General features: G+C 38.8%; 1 protein-coding gene across 4 annotated transcripts in view; it reads left to right on the forward strand.

Annotated features, from left to right (window-relative positions):
* Positions 1–14,871, forward strand: part of Tm7sf3 (transmembrane 7 superfamily member 3) — a 41,869-nt gene extending 26,998 nt beyond the window's left edge. For 3 of the 4 annotated variants that reach the window (XM_026392333.2, XM_026392335.2, XM_026392336.2), the window contains 6 exons: positions 5,452–5,538; positions 7,094–7,174; positions 7,953–8,105; positions 11,125–11,222; positions 12,010–12,172; positions 12,703–14,871. In XM_026392333.2, the coding sequence (XP_026248118.2) occupies positions 5,452–5,538; positions 7,094–7,174; positions 7,953–8,105; positions 11,125–11,222; positions 12,010–12,172; positions 12,703–12,965 (845 nt within the window). In that variant the 3' untranslated portion in view covers positions 12,966–14,871. The remainder of the gene's footprint in view (positions 1–5,451; positions 5,539–7,093; positions 7,175–7,952; positions 8,106–11,124; positions 11,223–12,009; positions 12,173–12,702) is intronic. The other variant, XM_026392334.2, reaches the window with a different exon arrangement.
* Positions 14,872–19,221: the final 4,350 nt, after the last annotated feature.

Consider the following 19,221-nt stretch of genomic DNA (forward strand, 5'->3'; position numbering starts at 1 on the left):
TCCAGAAGACTGCCCGACAGTCCGACAGTGGTGGGAAAAGAATGAGGAGGGCTCAGTAGAGATGAGGCCAGAGGTGCAGGGCTAGTAGTGTGCCCTCGCAGGTGCTTTGGCTTATATTCAGAAGGAAATGGAAAGACGTTGGGAGGTTTTGAGCAAATAGTGCCACCATCTGACTTTAATGTGATTGCTGGCTCCTTTTGGAGAAAAGACAGGGGCAAGAGCAGAAGTAGTAGAATGAGTTAGGAGGCCACTGAAGTCATCCAGATGAGGGATGGTAGCTTAAGGAGAGTTGTGGCAGTGAAGGTGTGTGTGACCAGCATGTGTGTGTCATCTTGAAACACTTTCTTAGAAAAGGTGCACAGATACTATAATTTTTGCATAATCTTCACCCTGATTTCTCAAACATTCATTTCCATGTTCTATTGGCTTCATCCTGTCTTCCTATAAAAAGCATACATATATGTATATTAAATACTTTTCTGAACCACTTGAGAATAAGTTGCAGATAGAAAGACCTTGTACCCCTAAATACTTATATTTATTTCCTTACAGAGCCATAGTAAAATGATCAAAAACACAAAATTAGTATAGATACAATACAGTTATTTAATTTATAGATATCGTCAAATTTTACTCATTATCCACTAATGTCCCTTAAAAGACACAAAGTAATTTTTTTCCTGCCCAAAGTCCAGTTCATGACACCACATTGCACTTAATTGCCATGTCTCCTTAGCCTTCTGTAATCTGGAACAATTTCTTAGTCTATTTTTTGTCTTTGAGGACTTGGACCTTTTTTGAAGAGTACAGGATGTTTATTTTTTAGAAAGTCCTCAGTCTGTTACTTTGATGCTTCTTCATGATTACATTCAGATTATGCATATCTGGCAGAAAGAAAGGGGAAGTGATGTGTCCTTTTCTCTTCATATCTGTCCCATTAATGGTGATAACTTGATTACTTGGTTAGTGACATCTGCCAGTCTTCTCTGCCATAAAGTCACTGTTTTTACCTAAAATATCTTTTGGGGGAGATATTTTTAGTGTTTGTAAATAATCCCATTCTCAAACTCACACTTGCTAGTTTTAGCATCCAGTGGTCTTTGCCTGAAACACTTATTACTAGTCGTTGCCAAATGGCATTTTCCTAATTTCAGTCCAGATTGTCCCAGATTTAACCCATGAGTGGCTGAATGTATTTTTGATATAGGGTTTGATGATGGATTGAGTGAGTGGAAGAAAGTGGGGTTAAGGATGACTTCTTAGTAAGTTTTTGGCCTAAGTAATGAGAGAAGGCAAATTGTCATTCACTGAGATGGGAAAGACTGGGAGTGGTCTTGGGAGAATATACCCAGAATTCAGTTTTGGACATGTGCAGTTTGAGAACACTCTTAACCATTCGAGTGGAGTTGGGCAGCTGACCGTTGGCTCTATGTAGCAGCTGGAATTCAGGGGAGGGCTGGGCTAGAGATCGTCTTGGAAATCATCAGGTTAACTATATGGCATTTAAGACCATAGAATGGATGGTTTCATCAGTTGAGTGAGTATATAGAAAAGGGAAGGGTCTGAGGACTGAGCCCTGGTGGCACAGATGTATGGAGATGAAGAAATTGAAGAAAATCCTGGTGAGGTGGCTGAGAAGGAGCAGCAGGAGTGGTAAATGGAAAGTGACATATTTTTAAAAAAAATTATATATAAAATATTTTGTTGTTGTTTGTTTATTTATTTTTAATGTGGTCATGGGGATTGAACACAGGGCCTCATGCCTGCGAGGCAAGTGCTTCACCACTGAGCTATCTCCCCAGCCCTGATTTTTTGTTTTTATTTAATTAATTTTTGTGGTGCTAAGAATTGAACCCAGGGATTTGGGTCAGAGATCTATTACTGAGTTTTACCCACAGCCCAAAGAGAATGTAATGGTTTTTGTTTTGTTGTTGGTGTTTTGCAACTGGGGGTTGAACCCAGGGACAGTACCATTGAGCTACATCCCTAGCCCTTTTTTTGTTTTGATTTTGAGACAGGATCTTACTAAGTTGCTGAGGCTGTGATCCTCCTGCCCCACCTTGTGATCCTCCTGCCCCACCTTGTGATCCTCCTGCCCCAGCATCCCAAGTTGCTGGGATCACAGGCATGTCCCACTGTGCCTGGCTGTTTTCTGAAGGTGGCGGGAGAAAGTGTTTCAAGGAAGAGAGAGCAATCAACTATCAGATGCTGTAGAGAGGTCAGCTAACAGGCTGAAAATGACTACTGGCTTCAGCAACAAGGAGGACATTAGTGCCTCTGAGAGCTGTTCTAGTGGAGTGCTATAGCTGGAATATGTCCAAGAGCAAAGGGGATGGGAATTGGAGAATGAGTTCAAATAGCTCTTTCAAGGAGTTTTGCTCTGAAGAATAAAGTCTGAGTTGTGCTTGAGATGGGGATTAGGGTTCCCTTTCTTTGTTGGAGTTGTATCCTTCTGTTAAAGGAGGAAAAAATTTAGTGACACTCATGAAAGCACAGAGAAGAGGAGGGTGTTTTAGTCGGTATAGGGACCATTACAATGGGATTTTGCAGTGGGTGCGGGGAGAGCAGGTTCAGCTCTGAATACAGCATGGGCAAGTGGGAATGTATAGCCAAAGAGCAGGTGGCTGGGGTTGGGTGTGGTCAGTGAATGAAATGTTACTAAGAGATAATATGAGAGGTAAAGGGAATTCTGTCTAACTGACCAAAGAGGGTTCTTGCTGAAGGCACGGTAGAGTGATGAGACATCACCTGGAGGATAGTGGAAGATGAGGAACCTGATCAGATATTGAGGGCCGTCAGATAACAAACGGTGGTGGTGGGGACCTGGTTCTTGCTAATCTGATTCATTAGAGTTTTTGCTGAAATTTAATTTTACAAGGAAGGTATTTTACTATGGGCCTATGAGAAAATTCAGGAGCCGAATTAAAGGGTGGTATCACCACTCAGTTTTCTACTGATGCTCATCCTTGAAAGAGAAAATGCAAGAGATCCAGGCAGATGTGTGTTTGCATTTTTCACAGTGAATCATGTCCAGATTCCTCTATTCTTTTCTCTTGAGCCCTTCACATGCACGCCCCTCCTAGTCAGCCTATCTCAAAACAAACAATTAAAAGGGCTTGGGGAGGGCTAGGGTTGTGGCTCAGTGGTAGAGTGCTCGCCTGGTATGCACAAGGCACTGGGTTCGATCCTCAGGACCACATAAATATAAAATAAAGATATTGTGTCAACCTAAAACTGAAAAATAAAAAAAAAAGGGCTTGGGGATGTAACTCAGAGTCCCTGGGTTCACTTCCCTGGGTTCACTCCCCAGCATCCAAAAAGAAGAAAGGGTCTCAGTAAATTGCTCAAGATCTTGCTAAGTTGCTGAGGCTGGCCTGGAACTTGTGATCCTCCTGCATCAGCCTCCTGAGTTGCTGGGATTACAGGCCTGAGCCTCCATGCCTGGCTTGGTGTATTTTGATTTGTGGCAGGCTTGTAACATTTTTTTGGTATGAGATTATTATATAGAAGTTTTGTTTTCATTGTTAGTTCAGGGATTACTTTCTTGGGTTTACCTTGAAGGAGTAATGATGATGGGGAATTTTTTTTCTTTTTGGTATCAGGGATTTAACCCAGGGGTGTGCTTAACCACTGAATCATTTCTCCAGCCCTTTTTATTTTGAGTTATGGTCTTGCTAAGTTGCTTAGGGCCTTGCTGAGTTGCTGAGGCTGACTTTGAACTCACTATCCTCCTGCTTCAGACACTGGAATTACAGTCGTGCACCACCATGCCCAGTGATGATGGGGAATTTTGTGAGCACATATTTCTCTTAAATAAGCTAAGTCTTTTGCATTGTCATGGCATTCATGTTTACATTTGTACCTATTAAGGATCTTGAGATTTAGAGATTCTTTGACAACATGAAGCATATTGTGATTTATTGTTGCCTTTAATACAACATTTTTCCCCCAAGATTGGAAGTGATTAGTACATGTGTGATGTATAGTATCATTAATGTTCTCCTTTTTTTAAATATATTTTCTTTAGTTGTAGTTGGGCACTATACCATTATTTTATTTATTTATTTTTATGTGGTGCTGAGTATCAAACCCAAGGCCTTGCATGTGCTAGGTAAGCACTCTACCACTGAGCCACAATCCCAGCCCACATTAATGTTTTCTTAATATGAGTTTATGTTTAAGTTTTTCATTTTGGAAAACTTCAGTGAACTTTCATGTATCAATTATTGAGCATTAACAATTTTGACTTGAGGCCATTGTCATGTTTCAGCTGTATTCCTGCTTTCTTCTGTCTCTCCTTGCAGTGCTGGGTATTGAACCCAGGAACACTCTTCCACTGAGCTACATCCCAAGACCTTTATATTATTTATTTTGAGATAGGATCTCACTCACTTGTGGAGGCTGTTCTTGAACTTTTGATCCTCCTGCCTCAGCCTCCTGAGTATCTAGGAATATATGCATGTGCCTCCATTCCCATTTTCTGTTTATCCTTTATCACTGAATTATTTTAAAGTAAACTCCTGGTCACCATTTTACTCTCTCAATATGTATTATTATTTTTTAAAATAGCACCACCATGGATAAGTGTTGTTTAAAAAAAACAATAAAACCATAGGAGCCAGGCATGGTAGTTCATAGCTAAAATTCCCAGCGATTCTGGAGGCCGAGGCAGGAGGATCACAATTTCAAGACCAATTTGAGCAATTTACCAAGACCCTGTCTCAAAACAAAAAGGGCTAGGCTCAGTGTTAGGGCATCCCCTGGGTTCAATCCTCAGTACCACGTACATAAATATAACCATAGTATCATAAACATAATTTTCTTTCTTTCTTTCATTCTTTTTTTTTTTTTTTTTTTTTTTTGTGGTGCTGGGCATTGAACCCAGGGCCTTAGCAAGCACTCTACCATCTGAGCTATATCCTCAGCCCCCAACACAATTTTTAATTTAAATACTAAAAATAATCTTTAATAACATCAAATTAACATTCAGAGTTTATATTTCCCCAATAGTATTCCAGTTGTCTTCCACAGGTTAATTCAAACCAGGCTTCATATGTACACTGTATTTAGTTGATGTATCTCATAAATCTTTTTTACTCCATAGTCGTACCCCCCTTTTTCCTTTTAACTATTTATTGAATAAATAGTTATTTTAAGCACATTCTTACTGCTCACCCTACTACAAAGAATATGTCATAGTTAATATTGTATACCTCTATAAGCAAGCATGTAGTCTTCTTTTTTGTTGTAGAGGCACCCATTGATATTGCCTACATAGATTAAGTCATTAAGGGTGGGAAGGATATTTTTAAGATAAATTATACATATATGAGATATATCCTTGTCAGTTCACTTCAGTTTTTTTTTCACAGAGCTTTACTAATTAAACATAGAATATTAAATTGCAATGTGTTATCTACTAAATTTTCATTGTTTGTTTTTTTTTTTCAGGAAGAGTATCTACCAAAGTGTTCTTTACTCTTTTTGCAATGCTTGGTCTCTTCATTTGTTTCTTTGGACACAGATTCTGGAAAACAGGTATCTTGACCAGTGTAGATACTACTTATGTTCTTTATTGTCTTTGGTTTTCCATGTTGCTGGGGAATTATGAACATTAAGGAGTGTGAATATGTTTCTCCACTGTTCTCATAGGTTTGTGGCTGGGTTCTTTTGATGCTTCTATTAAGTTGCTCTGCATTTTTTTAAATTTTATTTTTATGATTCTGAGGACTGAACCCAGACCCTTGCTCAGGCTAGCAAGAACTCCACCCCTGAGTTACATTGCCGGTCCTGCATTTTAACGTTTTCCTTTTCTCTCAAAAGTGGAGTACAACCTCCTCTTCATAAGAGGAGAATAAAGTTTGGCTGGTCTGGTAAACTTCTTTAATTGCTAGGTCTGCTAGTGACTAAAAATAACTGGGATTAGAAATGAGAGTGTCTGCCTAGATTGTGTGGATTGTGGTGATGGTGATGGACTTCCTGGGCTCCAGGGCTACCAAATAGAGATAGGCCAAAATGCCTGCTCAGTCCTGGGAGGCTTAGCTGCCCAGAGGAGTTTCAGAAATCGCAGAGAGAAACCTTGTGGGAATAGAATGGAAATTATGCTTACTGAATTGGTTTCAGTTCTTTGGATTGCATTTTATGTAACATTTTCAATTGCCTAAAAAAATTCTTACCAGCAAGCTGATCACTGAGCTTCATGGGTAGAGTGAACACATGATCCTGGTCTAATGAAGCTCTTGAATTTGCTCTGATAGTGTTTGAAATAGCAACTGTTTTGCAACACCTTTTGCTTGTTGGATGAGAGTATTATGAGGAAGACTCAATCCCTCAAACTGTAGAATGATTCTGTGACAAAGAATTAATTGCTAGACTGTGGGCAAAATCCCAAAGGTATTACCAGGGTTTTTATTTTTTCCCCCCTTTTATGTTGATACTTATGTTATACATATTAAAATTAAAATACAGGACAGATATTACCAATAACAACTGAGAAGAATATGAGAAAATAGAGCTCTATCTTCAATCAGGATTAGACTTACTGGTGGGAAACAAAGTTATATCTATGCTTTTATTTTCAGGTATTTTAGTGGATCAAGGTAAGATGATTTAAAAAAATAGTAAAGTCACCTTTTCTGTGGGAATACTTTATTTTCACATATAATTAATTTTTCACATAATTTCATTTTTGCTTATATAACTGCTGAAATGTAGTATGTAATTTCAGATTAGAAACAAATGACAAAAGTGTTCTTAAGTAGAAAATACAAATGTATTAAAATGAACTATGAAATTGGCCATAATAATTGAAATTGACTTACATACATAAAAGGGTGTTTGGAAGTTAATACCATACTTTAAATATTTTATCCATTTAATAATAAAATTACTCCCGGTGACTTCTCAATTTTTCCTGCCTTTTAGATAATTACTTTTCTTCTTCAAATGCCAAAATGTGTGGCTATTCTAGGAGTGTAAGCATGCATTGGTAGATCAGATATTTTGAATTGCATTGTAAAAAGAGGACCTAACCATAGCTTATTGTTTTTTTTTGTTTGTTTGTTTGTTTTGTTGCCTGCTGGTTTGCCACTAGAATTATTCTTCATAGGCTTTATCTTCATGGGATTCTTCTTTTATATATTAGTCACAAGGCTGACACCTGTTAAGTATGATGGTAAGTGAAAATGATAGTTTAATTGGGTGTTCAAAATGGAAACTGCTGAATTGGGCACAGTGGTGCACACCTGTAATCCCAGCTACTCGGCGGGTGCTGAGGCAGTAGGATTGCAAGTTCAAGGCCAACCTCAGCAACTTAGCTAGTTTCTGTCCCCAAAATAAAAAAAAAATATAAAGGACTGGGGATGTAGCCCAGTAGATGGTCCCTGGGTTGAGTCTCCAGTACAGTGGGGGGTGGAGGGAGAGAAACTGCTGTGTTGACACTTCACTTTTCCTTCTGCTGTTGGATTCGTGTGTGATGTCCCCTTGCCTGTGTGAAGTAACCCATCTGCCATGTGCCAAGTATCTCACTACTCAATCAGGCCTTCTCTTCAGGTTTTTAATCTGCATGGAAAATTTCTTGGGACTTGAGGAAATGAAAGGCCATTTTGATTATAAACTTTAAGAGACAAAATGTACAACATCAAAATGATAAAATTTTCCTTACCTTAAAGTAAACATTCTTACCCACCCCATCACATTTAACAGAATACTTGTCACCTTCCTCAGTCTGAACTCAATGACAAGCCAAGCCTGTCACCTGCCTTTAAGAGTTAGCGTGGTGGTTAGACCCCTCCCTGGAGAGGCCTGCTGCATGCTGGTGTCATGGCACTGCTAAAGGGTCAGTGGGGCCTGACCCAGGGAAGGCCGAGGCTGGCTCTGATAATGCTGCTGTGTCTGGGGCATGTGGTTGGAAGTGCTCTTCCTGATTAAACAGTGCATCTTCTTCCCTACAGTTCGCCTGATCCTAACAGCTGTAGCTGGAACCATTGGTGGGATTTTCTTGGTGGCTACATGGTGGCGATTTGGAGTCCTCCTGCTGTGCATGCTGTGTGTTGGACTGGTGCTGGGGTTCCTCACTGCCTCAGTGACTTTCTTCACTCCGCTGGGTAGGAGATGTGCGGCTGATGTTCTGTGTTTGGCTCATTGTTTGGAAGACTTTAATTGGGCTCTCTAGACTCAAATATTGCCTTGTCAGGAATTTGGATCCTGGAGTGGTGCTGCCTTTCTCCACTTTTCTTTGAAGAGTTGTGGGAATTTGCACAGATGATGTGGCTCTTTTAGAGAAGGCCTACACAAATAACAATTCCTACTTTCACTGGGCGTGGTGGCATGCGCCTGTAATCCCAGAGAATTCGGAAGCTAAGGTAGGAGGATCATAAGTTCAAAGCCAGCCTCAACGACTTAGTGAGATGCTGAGGAACTCAGATCCTGTCTCAAAATTAAAAAAAAAAAAAAAAAAAGAAAGACTACTTTCTTAGAGGCACTCTGTACTGGGCGTATCATAGAATGTCTGTAGAGGTGGCTTTGTGCCTGTATATTTCTGTGAGAATAAGTGGAGCCAAAGAGGACTCTTATTATGGCAGAACAGTGATTTTTTTTTTTTTAATCTTGGAACTCTTTCTATAGTAAATCCTAAGCAGAAGCCCAATATATCTCCCATATAAACTGGCAGTGCTGTGATGGCACCTGAACTGGGGAACCTGACACTGTATCCTCAGCCTTCCTAGGGACCCTCCACCTCCACTCTTCCTTTTGCCAAGCCACAAGTGTTCTTAAGGTAACTGCTGGTAATCACCCTAGAGCAGTAGCCCAAGGATAATTCTGGAATTTTGTTTTATGTAATTTAATTTCTATTAATTTAAAAAATCCAAATAACATGTGAGTTAACATTCTTAGGTTGTACAGTGACTTACAAAATGCAAAGAGAAAAATACATTCAAAGATACTCTATTAGGCTGTTTCCTTTCTGTGATAATTTTAGTTCTTATATTAATATTAAAATTGATGGAAATGTTAGATTAAAAATAACAGTTTCCTGAGGCTGACACCTCTTAAGAACACACAATATAATATAAGAGGTGTTCAGTACAAGTCAGTGTCCCTGGGCTCACTAAAGATTATTTTTTAAGACCAGAGAGAATTGACAACCTGTGTGTTTCCTGACTGTCCAAGGCCTTTTGTCCTGACTTTAGCAAACCTATAGCTCAGATAATTCCTACTGGCCCCTTACAGGTGGCTTTTTGTTTAGAAAGTCTGGTGAAAAGTAGTCGTGTTTAAGCTTGGCTGAATGACAGATTCTTATGGGGAGGTGTGTGTTGAAATTGTAGATCCGAGGCCCTCCCCTAGATGGGCTACATCAAATACCATGTACTGGGGTTTCCCCCTAAAAGATGAGGGACTGTAAGTTAGAATTTTTAGTAGTTAGTGTGCTTTTGATGAGTAGAATGAGCCTAAGTTTGGAAATCAGGAAAAAAAAAAAATGTAATATGCATTCTGGCTGTCCCTTGTGCCTTGCCTGGCTTTTAACTTTGGATAAGGCATTGGCTGCAGCTCTGTTTCATCATCTGTAATGCCTGGCTTTTAACTTTGGACAAGGCATTGACTGCAGCTCCGTTTCATCATCTGTAAAACTTTAGTAGGATAGAAGTGATGAAATTATTAATAAAGTCTTCATTTTCATCTTTAAAAAAAGTAGTCTAGAGGGGGCTGGGGTTGTGGCTCAGCGGTAGAACACTTGCCTAGCACGTGCAAGGCGCTGGGTTTGATCCTTAGCATCACAAAAAAATAAATAAATAAATAAAATAAAGGTATTTTTTCTAAAAAAAAAAAAAAAAAAAATAGCCAAGAGCAATTGTCTCTAAACTTTTTAATGAACTATTTCTATTGGTGAAAATAATTTCAGCATATACAATATACATATAAATGTATATATATTTATTTATGAACTATCTCATAGCTCAAGAACAGTTAGAGTGAGCATTTGAGCATTTCTTTATTGCCAGTGGATGCAAACTCATACTTTTAAGCATTGTAATTTGTAAAATATTTAGCTAACCTCTCTGATCTGATTAGATTACTATTTTCATGTTATGTGGGTAGCAAAGAGGTCATTCTCTGAAAAGGTCATTCTTCATCTGTGTGTATAATAACTCTATTCAATCCTTGGCAAACTTAAAAAAAGCCACACATGTAGTTGAACTTAAGAACATAATCCATAAATTCACTTCATTGTACCATGTTGCATTTGGCTTTCCGACAATATGGGGTCCCAAGGTCAGAGCCTCTGCTCAAGACATATAGGTCTCAAGTTATAGCATCATGTACAGACGAATGATGGTGCCAACATCATAATAAATCATCAGACCTTTTTTTTTTCTTTTGGGATGGGGTCTTGCTATGTTGCCCAGGCTGGCCCTAAACTCAAGTGGTTCTTCTGCTGCAGCCTTCCCAGCAGCTGAGACTGTAGGTGTATATCATCACACCCTGCTTTTGCTTTTAAAACTCACTTTATAAAGAGTTTGCATGTGTTGGTTATGGGTCACCGTAAGCTGTGCCACATATTGGAGTCATGTGACAGGAAAAGGGTTTGGTAGGAGCAAAGAATGGTTAGCTTTGGTCCCTGATTTCCTCCAGTATGCAGTGGTGTATCAGGATATGGGTTGACGATAAAATCTAAAGAGGATTTTGCAGCTTGTATTGTGTTGGTTCATAACTTTGAATCTTTTTACTTGTCTCCCCACACCAATACAAAACAGGAAACATAGAACTTATTAGATATAGAAGGGGTGATTGAGAGTGTAGAGATAATTCAGTCTTTTTATGGGTTAGGAAGCTGAGGTCCAGAGCTGCAGTGCTAGTGCATGGAATAGCTGGAACTGTTGTAGCCTCTTCTAAAATTATCCTGCTACTACATGAAGAGCATTTACCTTTATCATCTCCCCTCCCCTTCTAGACCACCTTCAAAGGGGATTACATTGACAGAAATGAAGAATATCAGTTCATTTCGAGTTGCCAACATATTCCCTGGTTGTTGCTTTAAGCCTTCAGTATATGTCTGTGTTCTCAAGAGAAAATTTAAGTTGGGAGACCTCTTGTTTACTCTTGATTTCTCTTTGCTTTTTTCAGGAAACATAAAGGTTTTTCGTGACGATGGTGTGTTCTGGGTGACCTTCTCTTGTATAGCTGTCCTCATTCCAGTAGTTTTCATGGGCTGCCTAAGAATAGTAAGTGTTTCATCACAAGTTAGATGTATTCATTATATGTCCTGGGCTTTCCGCTGATCACTGATTGCATGTTTTTATTCACTAGGGAGGGCTGTATGATTATCTGCTTCTAAAAAGTCTTATTACTAGGAAAGCAAAGGAAATTCTATGTATGATTATCACACGGTGTTCTTTTGTTTTAATCAAATGGAGCATCATCTGTCAATATATTTCAGCAGTTGGAACAGAGAAGGTAGTCTTAGGTCTAGCTGTTTTCATTTAATTATATGTTGGTGTTGAAGTTCTTTCACAGGGAAGATTATTTTCTTTCTTTCTTTTTAATATTTATTTTTTAGATGTAGTTGGACACAATACCTTTATTTTATTTACTTTTATGTGGTGCTGAGAATCAAACCCAGGGCCTCACATGTGCTAGGTGAGTGCTCTACTGCTGAGCCACAACCCATGCCCAGGGAAGATTATTTTCTGTGTGCAGTCATGCATTGCTTAATAATAGAGCCACATTCTGAGAACTGCATCCTTGGGTGATTTTGTCATAGTGCAAAATCATAGAGTGGACTTATACAGAGAGTGTCAGTAGGTGATATAATCTTGTGGGACTGCTGTTGTATATGCAGTCTGTCTTTATGTGGCTCATGGCTGTATTTTGATAAGCTCATCTTTTCAGGTAACATTCATTACTTGGTCCTTTTTCATGTGCCTCTGTGATTGAGATGAGTAGTGAGAGTTAGAAACTACTATCATTCTACCAGGGATTATAAGCCTAAACTCTTCTACTCTTCCACAGCTGAACATCCTGTCTTGTGGCATTATTGGCTCCTACGCGGTGGTTTTGGCCATTGACAGTTACATGTCCACAAGCCTTTCTTACATCACTTTGAATGTACTCAGGAGAGCACTCCACACAGATTTCCACAGAGCTTTCACAAATGTGCCTTTTCAAAATAATGGTAAGACTCTTAAATACAAAACCTGGAGTGATGGTCAAACAAGAGAGTGGAATGGAAAGGAAATGAGCAGCACCTGGTTTCCATGATGAACATATGTGAAATATAACTAAATCACTGCCTTTCCCCTCAGCCTCTTTCTGCAAAAAAAAAAAAAAAAAAAAAAAAAAAAAAAAAAAATATATATATATATATATATATATATATATATATATATATATATATTATAATGGTGTGTGTGGGCATGGTTACTTAATGTTGGAATGCCAAGGATCCAAACAATTGGTTCTTTTCCAACCTGTTTGAACTTTTGGATGCCTTTAATAGAGAATTCCTAGTTTCAAAAATAAGACAGCAGCTTCCCCACTCATTACTTAGATTGTGAGCAAAAGAAAGTACATGGGTAGACCAACTCACCACAAACTCTGATATTAGAAAGGAAAACCCAGACTTAGTCCATGAAGGATTATATGTTAGATTTTAAAATACAAGTGTTCAAATGGTGCTTCTCTACCGGTTTGTTTGTTTTTTAGACTTCGTTATTCTGGCAGTATGGGGTATGCTGGCTGTAAGTGGAATTACATTACAGATTCGAAGAGAAAGAGGGCGACCATTTTTCCCTCCCCACCCATACAAGATGTGGAAACAAGAGAGAGAACGCAGAGTAACGAACATTCTGGATCCAAGCTACCATATTCCTCCACTGAGAGAGAGGCTCTATGGCCGGTTAACCCAGATAAAAGAGCTTTTCCAGGAGGAACAGCCGGCTGGAGAGAGGACGCCCCTCCTTCTATAGATGGCATGGGCTTAGTCAGTCTGCCACAGCTCCGGAATTCATGTCCAGACTGCTTCAGCCACCCCTGGTGCCCGCCTAACATGGAACAGCTCTGCATGAGCTCATGGTGTCCTTTTTGATGTGTGGTAAGGGTACACTAGGGAGTTAGGATGATTCTGAGTGAGAGAATGAGAAGCATAACTGAACAGTTGTGGTAGGGAGGCTTTTCCTTATTTTCCAATACTTGGGAAATTACTTTCTGGTTTATACATATATGATCAACATTCCATTTAAATAGGTTCATCAAAAAATATAAAAATAAAAAACCATGATTCTTCTGAAAAGCCCTTGTGTTTCTTTTTATAACTCCTTGAATAATTTTCTCCCCTGAGTCTGTCTAAACTTGGGGAGGGGGAGTTATTTAAATATTCAATCTTTATTCACCCCTTTGTTTAGAGGTTTAGGGATCTGATACTGGGTTCCCAAATGTCAGAATATACAGAGAAGTAACTCATTTTCTTATTAAAAGCCATCTGACTACAAAGTTACATGTCTTTTTTTTTTAACCAAAAGGAACTTTTTCAATATTTAAAAGATTTTTAACTGTAAAATATACATAACATTTAACAACTTAAATTTTTAAGTGTATAATTCAGTAGTTTTCCTTTGTTTTTGACTTTTATTGCTTAAAATGGTAATTTAAAAAGCTAAATTATTTGTTATTTGAAAATCGGTCAATTTATATAGATAGTAGAATTTTTATGGATAATTTATCTAGATTCCAAAACATGGCCTTTTATTTTTCTTTCAAGGCTTTATAAAATAGTGTTGACAGCCAGGTATGGTAGCACATGCCTGTAATTCCAGCAACTTGGGAGGCTGAGGCAGGAAGATTGCAAGTTTGAGGCCAGCCTCAGCAATTTAGCAAGATCCAGTCTCAAAAAGGGATGGAGTACATAGCTTAGTTTTGGTAAAGCACTCCTGGATTCAATCCCCAGTACCACAAAAAATAATTAAGTGGTGATCTTTATTTTAAACTACATTAGATGACATGGATCCCTTCCCCCTCAAGGAAACACACTGATCCCTCTGTTAATCTACAGTGACATTAACAACCTTTAAAAAATCTGCACTTCAGTTTTCCCTGCTAAAGTAGCTGTGTTAGCATTGGTGTAAAATAGTTTTAATAATTGTTTTTCTGTAATTAAAGCCTTTTCTGGGATCTGTGTTTTGAAGTGATGAGGCAAGAGTCAACAAGGATTCAGGTATTCAATGGGCCAGCCTTTAATTAAGACCACCTTGGATTCTCTATAGAGGGCCCCTTCAGTTTCGATAACCTTGTTTCACCACAAGAAAGCACTTGGATCCCTGGGCTGCACACCTCCCACTCAGGACCTTTCTTCTCGCCTGTCAGAGTGCTGGATTGTGAGCTGGTTTCTCTGACATGCCTGAGTGGTGCTGAGGTCCATGGTGGCTGTGGCACACACATGTGTGAGGTAACCACTATTTAATTGATGTTACGTTTTACGGTTTCTTCAAAGTACAGAAGATTATTGAAGCTTCGGGTAATTGGAAAAATCTTTTAACTGTTGCTTTTAAAAGTATTTTGGGAAGGATAAGAACAATGAACTAATAGAAAACAAACCATATTTGCTTTGAAAAATTTAATGTAGGTAATTTTTTACTGTTTGTAACTTCAGTAACACTTAAAAAAAGACTTTTTATTCAAATTTAAAATAATTTACTGTAGGGACTCTGGCTTCTTCAATCTTTGTACATTCTAACAGTTAAATGGAATATTTGTGAGTTGTTCTTGGTATCCTTAGAATGCTCTGCTAGTCAAGACTATAAAAGGTGGAACACCTTTTTTGGGGGGGAACAAGGATACAAATTATTTAAAAACTTTCATGATAATTTGTAATAAAAAACCAGTTTGTATAGTTTTTATAATAAATATATCTATTTTGAAAAAAGTGCTAAAAAGCCTAGTTATTAAAATATAGTGTTGGTTTCATTAGTTCTTCAGGTATCAAATTGAAGAAAAAGTACTAGTGTTACAGGAAAACCTATTACACTATTAAAATATTTTCTGAACGTTCTGATCTGTTACAGGTTAGTTACCAGGGAGCCAAAGCACACTAGCCAAATAGTACTTGTAGGCCAGTTGAATTTTCTGTAGAAGGTGATAGAAAACTGATCCCAACAAAGAATTTGCTAGAATACTATGCCTGGAAAGGACTTTAGAGATAATGTTATTTGTCCCTTTTATTTTATGCCTGAGGAAATTCTCAGACAACTGCCCAGACCAAAGTTGGGGATGCTCAATGCTCCATCCAAATGTGCTTTGTATTCTGTCATAAAGATGTAAATCACTGATTATTTTCAATTTTCTTCTAATAATTTGGTAGGATATTCTCATGTTAATATTTATAACTCTGACATTTTTAGGAATTACTCATTTTACACAAGCATGTTTTTCCAAGTTAATGCTTTGTGGTTCTAGACCATGGTAGGTTTTTTGTTTGCTGTACCAGGGATTGAACCCAGGGACCCTTAACCACTGAGCCACATCCCCAGCTCTTTTTTATGTTATTTTTAAATTTCTAGACCAGGATCTCACTAAGTTGCATAGGGCCTTGCTAAATGCTGTGGCTGGCCTTGAATTTGCAATCCTCCTACCTCATCCTCCTGAGCTGCTGGATTATAGGCAGGTACCACCACACCTGGCCCATTTCTTTCTTTCTTTTTTTTTTTTTTTAAATTTCAAATGACTGGTATTTAATATTTCAGTATCCATAAATATCTGTATAGTAGCATTTGTTTAGAACTTTTTGTTTTAATGTTCTCTTTTTTTTTTTATACCAGGAATTGAACCCAGGGGCACTCAACCACTAAGCCACATCCCCAGCCCTTTTTTGTATTTTTATTTAGATACAGGGTCTCACTGAGTCACTTAGCGCCCAAAGTTGCTGAGGTTAGCTTTGAATTCATAATCCTCCTGCTTCAGCCTCCCAAGCTGCTGGGATTAAAGGTCTGTGCTACCATCCCCAGTTTGAGGACGATGATGTCTATGATACCTTTTAGTAACCTTTATTAAAGCGCATAGTTCCTGGCTCTAATTTTTTGAGAACAGGGCCTTGCCCTGGAGCTTGGTCCTGCATTGTGCCTTAGCCCTTAATGGGATAGCAGCTTACTTGTGTTTCCTTTTATGTTATGGACTAAACTGTGAACCCACCAAATTTATATTTTGAAGCTGTAGCTTCCAGTATCTCAGAATGTGATTGTATTTGGAGATAATGCTTTTTAAAGAGGTGATCAGATTAAATTGAGGTCATCAGTCCAATCTGACTTAATAAGAGAATAGGATAGACAGAGAAACACCAGGGGCGCGTGTCAGAGGAAAGCCTATTTGAATAAGCAGCAAGAATTGTCATCTGCAAACACAGCAGAGGTCTTGGGAGAAACTAGTCCTTCTGGTACTTTGTTCACATACTTCTAGCTTCCAGAACTATGAGAAAATTTTGTTGTTTAAGCCATCCAGCCTGTGATATTGTTATGGCATTCCTGGCAATGTAATATACTTTGCAAATCATTTTATTTCAATAATTGGTGGAAATGTTTCTTGACAATTTAGCAAGGACCACTTTTTGCAAGTGGTATTTGCAAGGACCATTCTATGAAATTGACAATAAAGAGGAGCTCCAAGTTAATAAAACTTTTGATTTATCCAGGGAGTACCATGTAAACACTGGGGAGACTGGCAGATCTAGTTTAAGTGATGTGAAAATAAGAGGCAAAAAAAAAAAAAAAAATAGTGGTCTTTGACTTGGTTACTTTTTTAAATACATATTTGGCAGTTTATGTGCCAAACATTGTCTTGGGGACCAGGAAGCTGATGGCAGATAGTATAGGCCTGCTCTTTGCTCTCAGGATGTAGTGTAGTGAGGCAGGCAGATATCAAATAGGTATACAAAGAGGTACAATCAATATGCAATGAAAATTTCTGATGGGGTAGAAAAAGGCCTACCAGGGAATATTTTCTTGAGGAAGTGGTTTAAGCTGAGATTTGAAGGGTGAGTAGGAGAGTCTAAGCCAAAGTGGAGCAAAGTGTGTCCCATGAAGTAGAGGGGAAGCAAAGCCTCTAGGCCTCCCTTCTCATTATGGAGAGCCCTCAAGTGAGCCTGTCCTTATATCCTTCATTCTGGTGGTTGGTGGGTTCAGCACTCAGTATTCTGAGAAGGGTGCTATCAGTCTTGGTTAAATTTTAACTGCAACACAAAACTGCAGTGAATACCTTGCCTTTATATTTATCTTGCTGCTGTAATTCCTCTCCAAACTGTAGAATTTGGCAATTGTTCTCCAGGAGATGGGTCAGCATGTCTTCAAAGTAATTTTTCCTATTCAAGGCCTGTACACAACTATAATGGATCTGTCACTCCCAGGGTGAATACTTTCCCTTGCAAGATTACAGAGTGGCCAATTATGGGGATATTAAGGGGTGAAAGTCTTACTTTCTCACATGAAGTTCCTGGTTTCTGCTGACAGATTCCATTGCCCAGCTTGTTGTGTGCATGTATTCCAGCATACAAATGACCTGCCCAAACTCACAGTGGGCTGTTGAGAAGCTCATGGATGTCTGTGTCTGGGGCCTTTGAGCAGAGGGACAGAGATTAAAATGAAGAGCTAGAAGAAGCAAGTGAAATTATTAAACGTGTCTTTGCTCCCCAATTCTCTATGAATTGTTTTCAGCAATTCAATCAGGCAGTCCTCAGCTTCCTTCTTTCATCCATTTTCTCTTCCTCTCCTCCCCTCCACAGCTGGCATAAGCATGCCTATAATCCCAGCAACTCAGGAGGCTGAGGCAGGAGGATCACATGTTTGAGGCCTGCCTAGGCAACTTAGCAAGACCCTATCTCAGATACAATATAAAAATACTGGGGCTATAGCTCAGTGGTAGAGCATCCCTGGGTTCCACCCCTAATACTTAAAAAAACCACCCTCCCCCAAACCAGTTGTCTTTTGGGGGAGACCATCCGTGTATCAAAATTCCATAAAACAAGTAAAATAAGTGTATTGTCAGGTCTGGGCCTAGGGTTCTGGTGGGACAGTTTCAGGCCTACGATTGAAGACTTTTTTAAAAACAAACAAAAAAAACCACAACTCCTCTTATTTTGCTTATTAATGCCTGATGTTTTTCAGTGTAGTTTTGTTCCATGAATAGAGCTATTCAATTTTCCTTCCAAACCAACTCACTTCTGAGTTCTTACTCAGAGAGCATTTTTGCTGTCTTGTGTTTTATGTCAGTCCTAAGTGTTGCAAAAACCTTATTATGTCCATTGAGATAGGTTTTTGTCTTTTTTTTTGCACTGGCAATTGAACCTAGGGGTGCTTTACCACTGAGATATATCCCCTCCCCTTTTTAAAATTATGAGATGGGATCTTGCTAAGTTACTTAGGGCTTCAAAATTGCTGAGACTGGCCTCGAAATTGAAATCCTCCCACCTTAGACTTCCAAATTGCTGGGATAACATGCATGTGCCACCATACCTAACAAGATAGGTCTTAAGATGAACATATTCTAGACAAGATAACATTTGAGAAATTCATTCACTTATGGAAAAATAACTTTTTTTCCCCCCAGAGTAATGAACCTAGAGTTCTGCACATACTATGTATGTGCTCTGCCACTTTAAAATCCTTAAACTTTTTATTTGGAGGCAGGGCAGGCAGGATCTTGCTAAGTGGCCCAGGTTGGCCTTGAACTTTGGATCCTGCTTCAGCCTTCTCAGTTGCTGGGATTATTATAGGAGTGATCTTGAAAATAACTTTTGATCAGCACTGAGCACTTGACCACAGAGTAGTGCTGAAATTTAAGACCAGGAGTGTAACAGATCACCTCCATTTTAAAATAGCCTATAAGAACAAAACAAAATACTGAGGTTTTATGCAACCACAATGGACTAATTCAGTACATAATAAGCCACACTAAGTACTGTGAAAACTGACAACTCTTTTTCCTGTTGGAGGTTATTTAGGTTGAATCCAATTTGTTCACTCCCATATGGCTTGGACCAGGGATAACAATACATGCAGACGGTGAGGAATGGTAGGTTTCTGATATATTTTGAAGAAAGAACCAGCAGGATTTGCTGAGTTAGATGCAAGCTAGAAAGTAGAGTCAAAGATGCCACTGGAGTTTTTGAACTTGGTAGCTGGCAATGGGATTAACTGGGATGGGGAATGGTATGGAGAGGTTCTGGGAGTTCATTTTGGACAT

The sequence above is a fragment of the Urocitellus parryii genome, chromosome 5 (genome assembly GCF_045843805.1).
Source record: "Urocitellus parryii isolate mUroPar1 chromosome 5, mUroPar1.hap1, whole genome shotgun sequence".
NCBI lineage: Eukaryota > Metazoa > Chordata > Mammalia > Rodentia > Sciuridae > Urocitellus > Urocitellus parryii.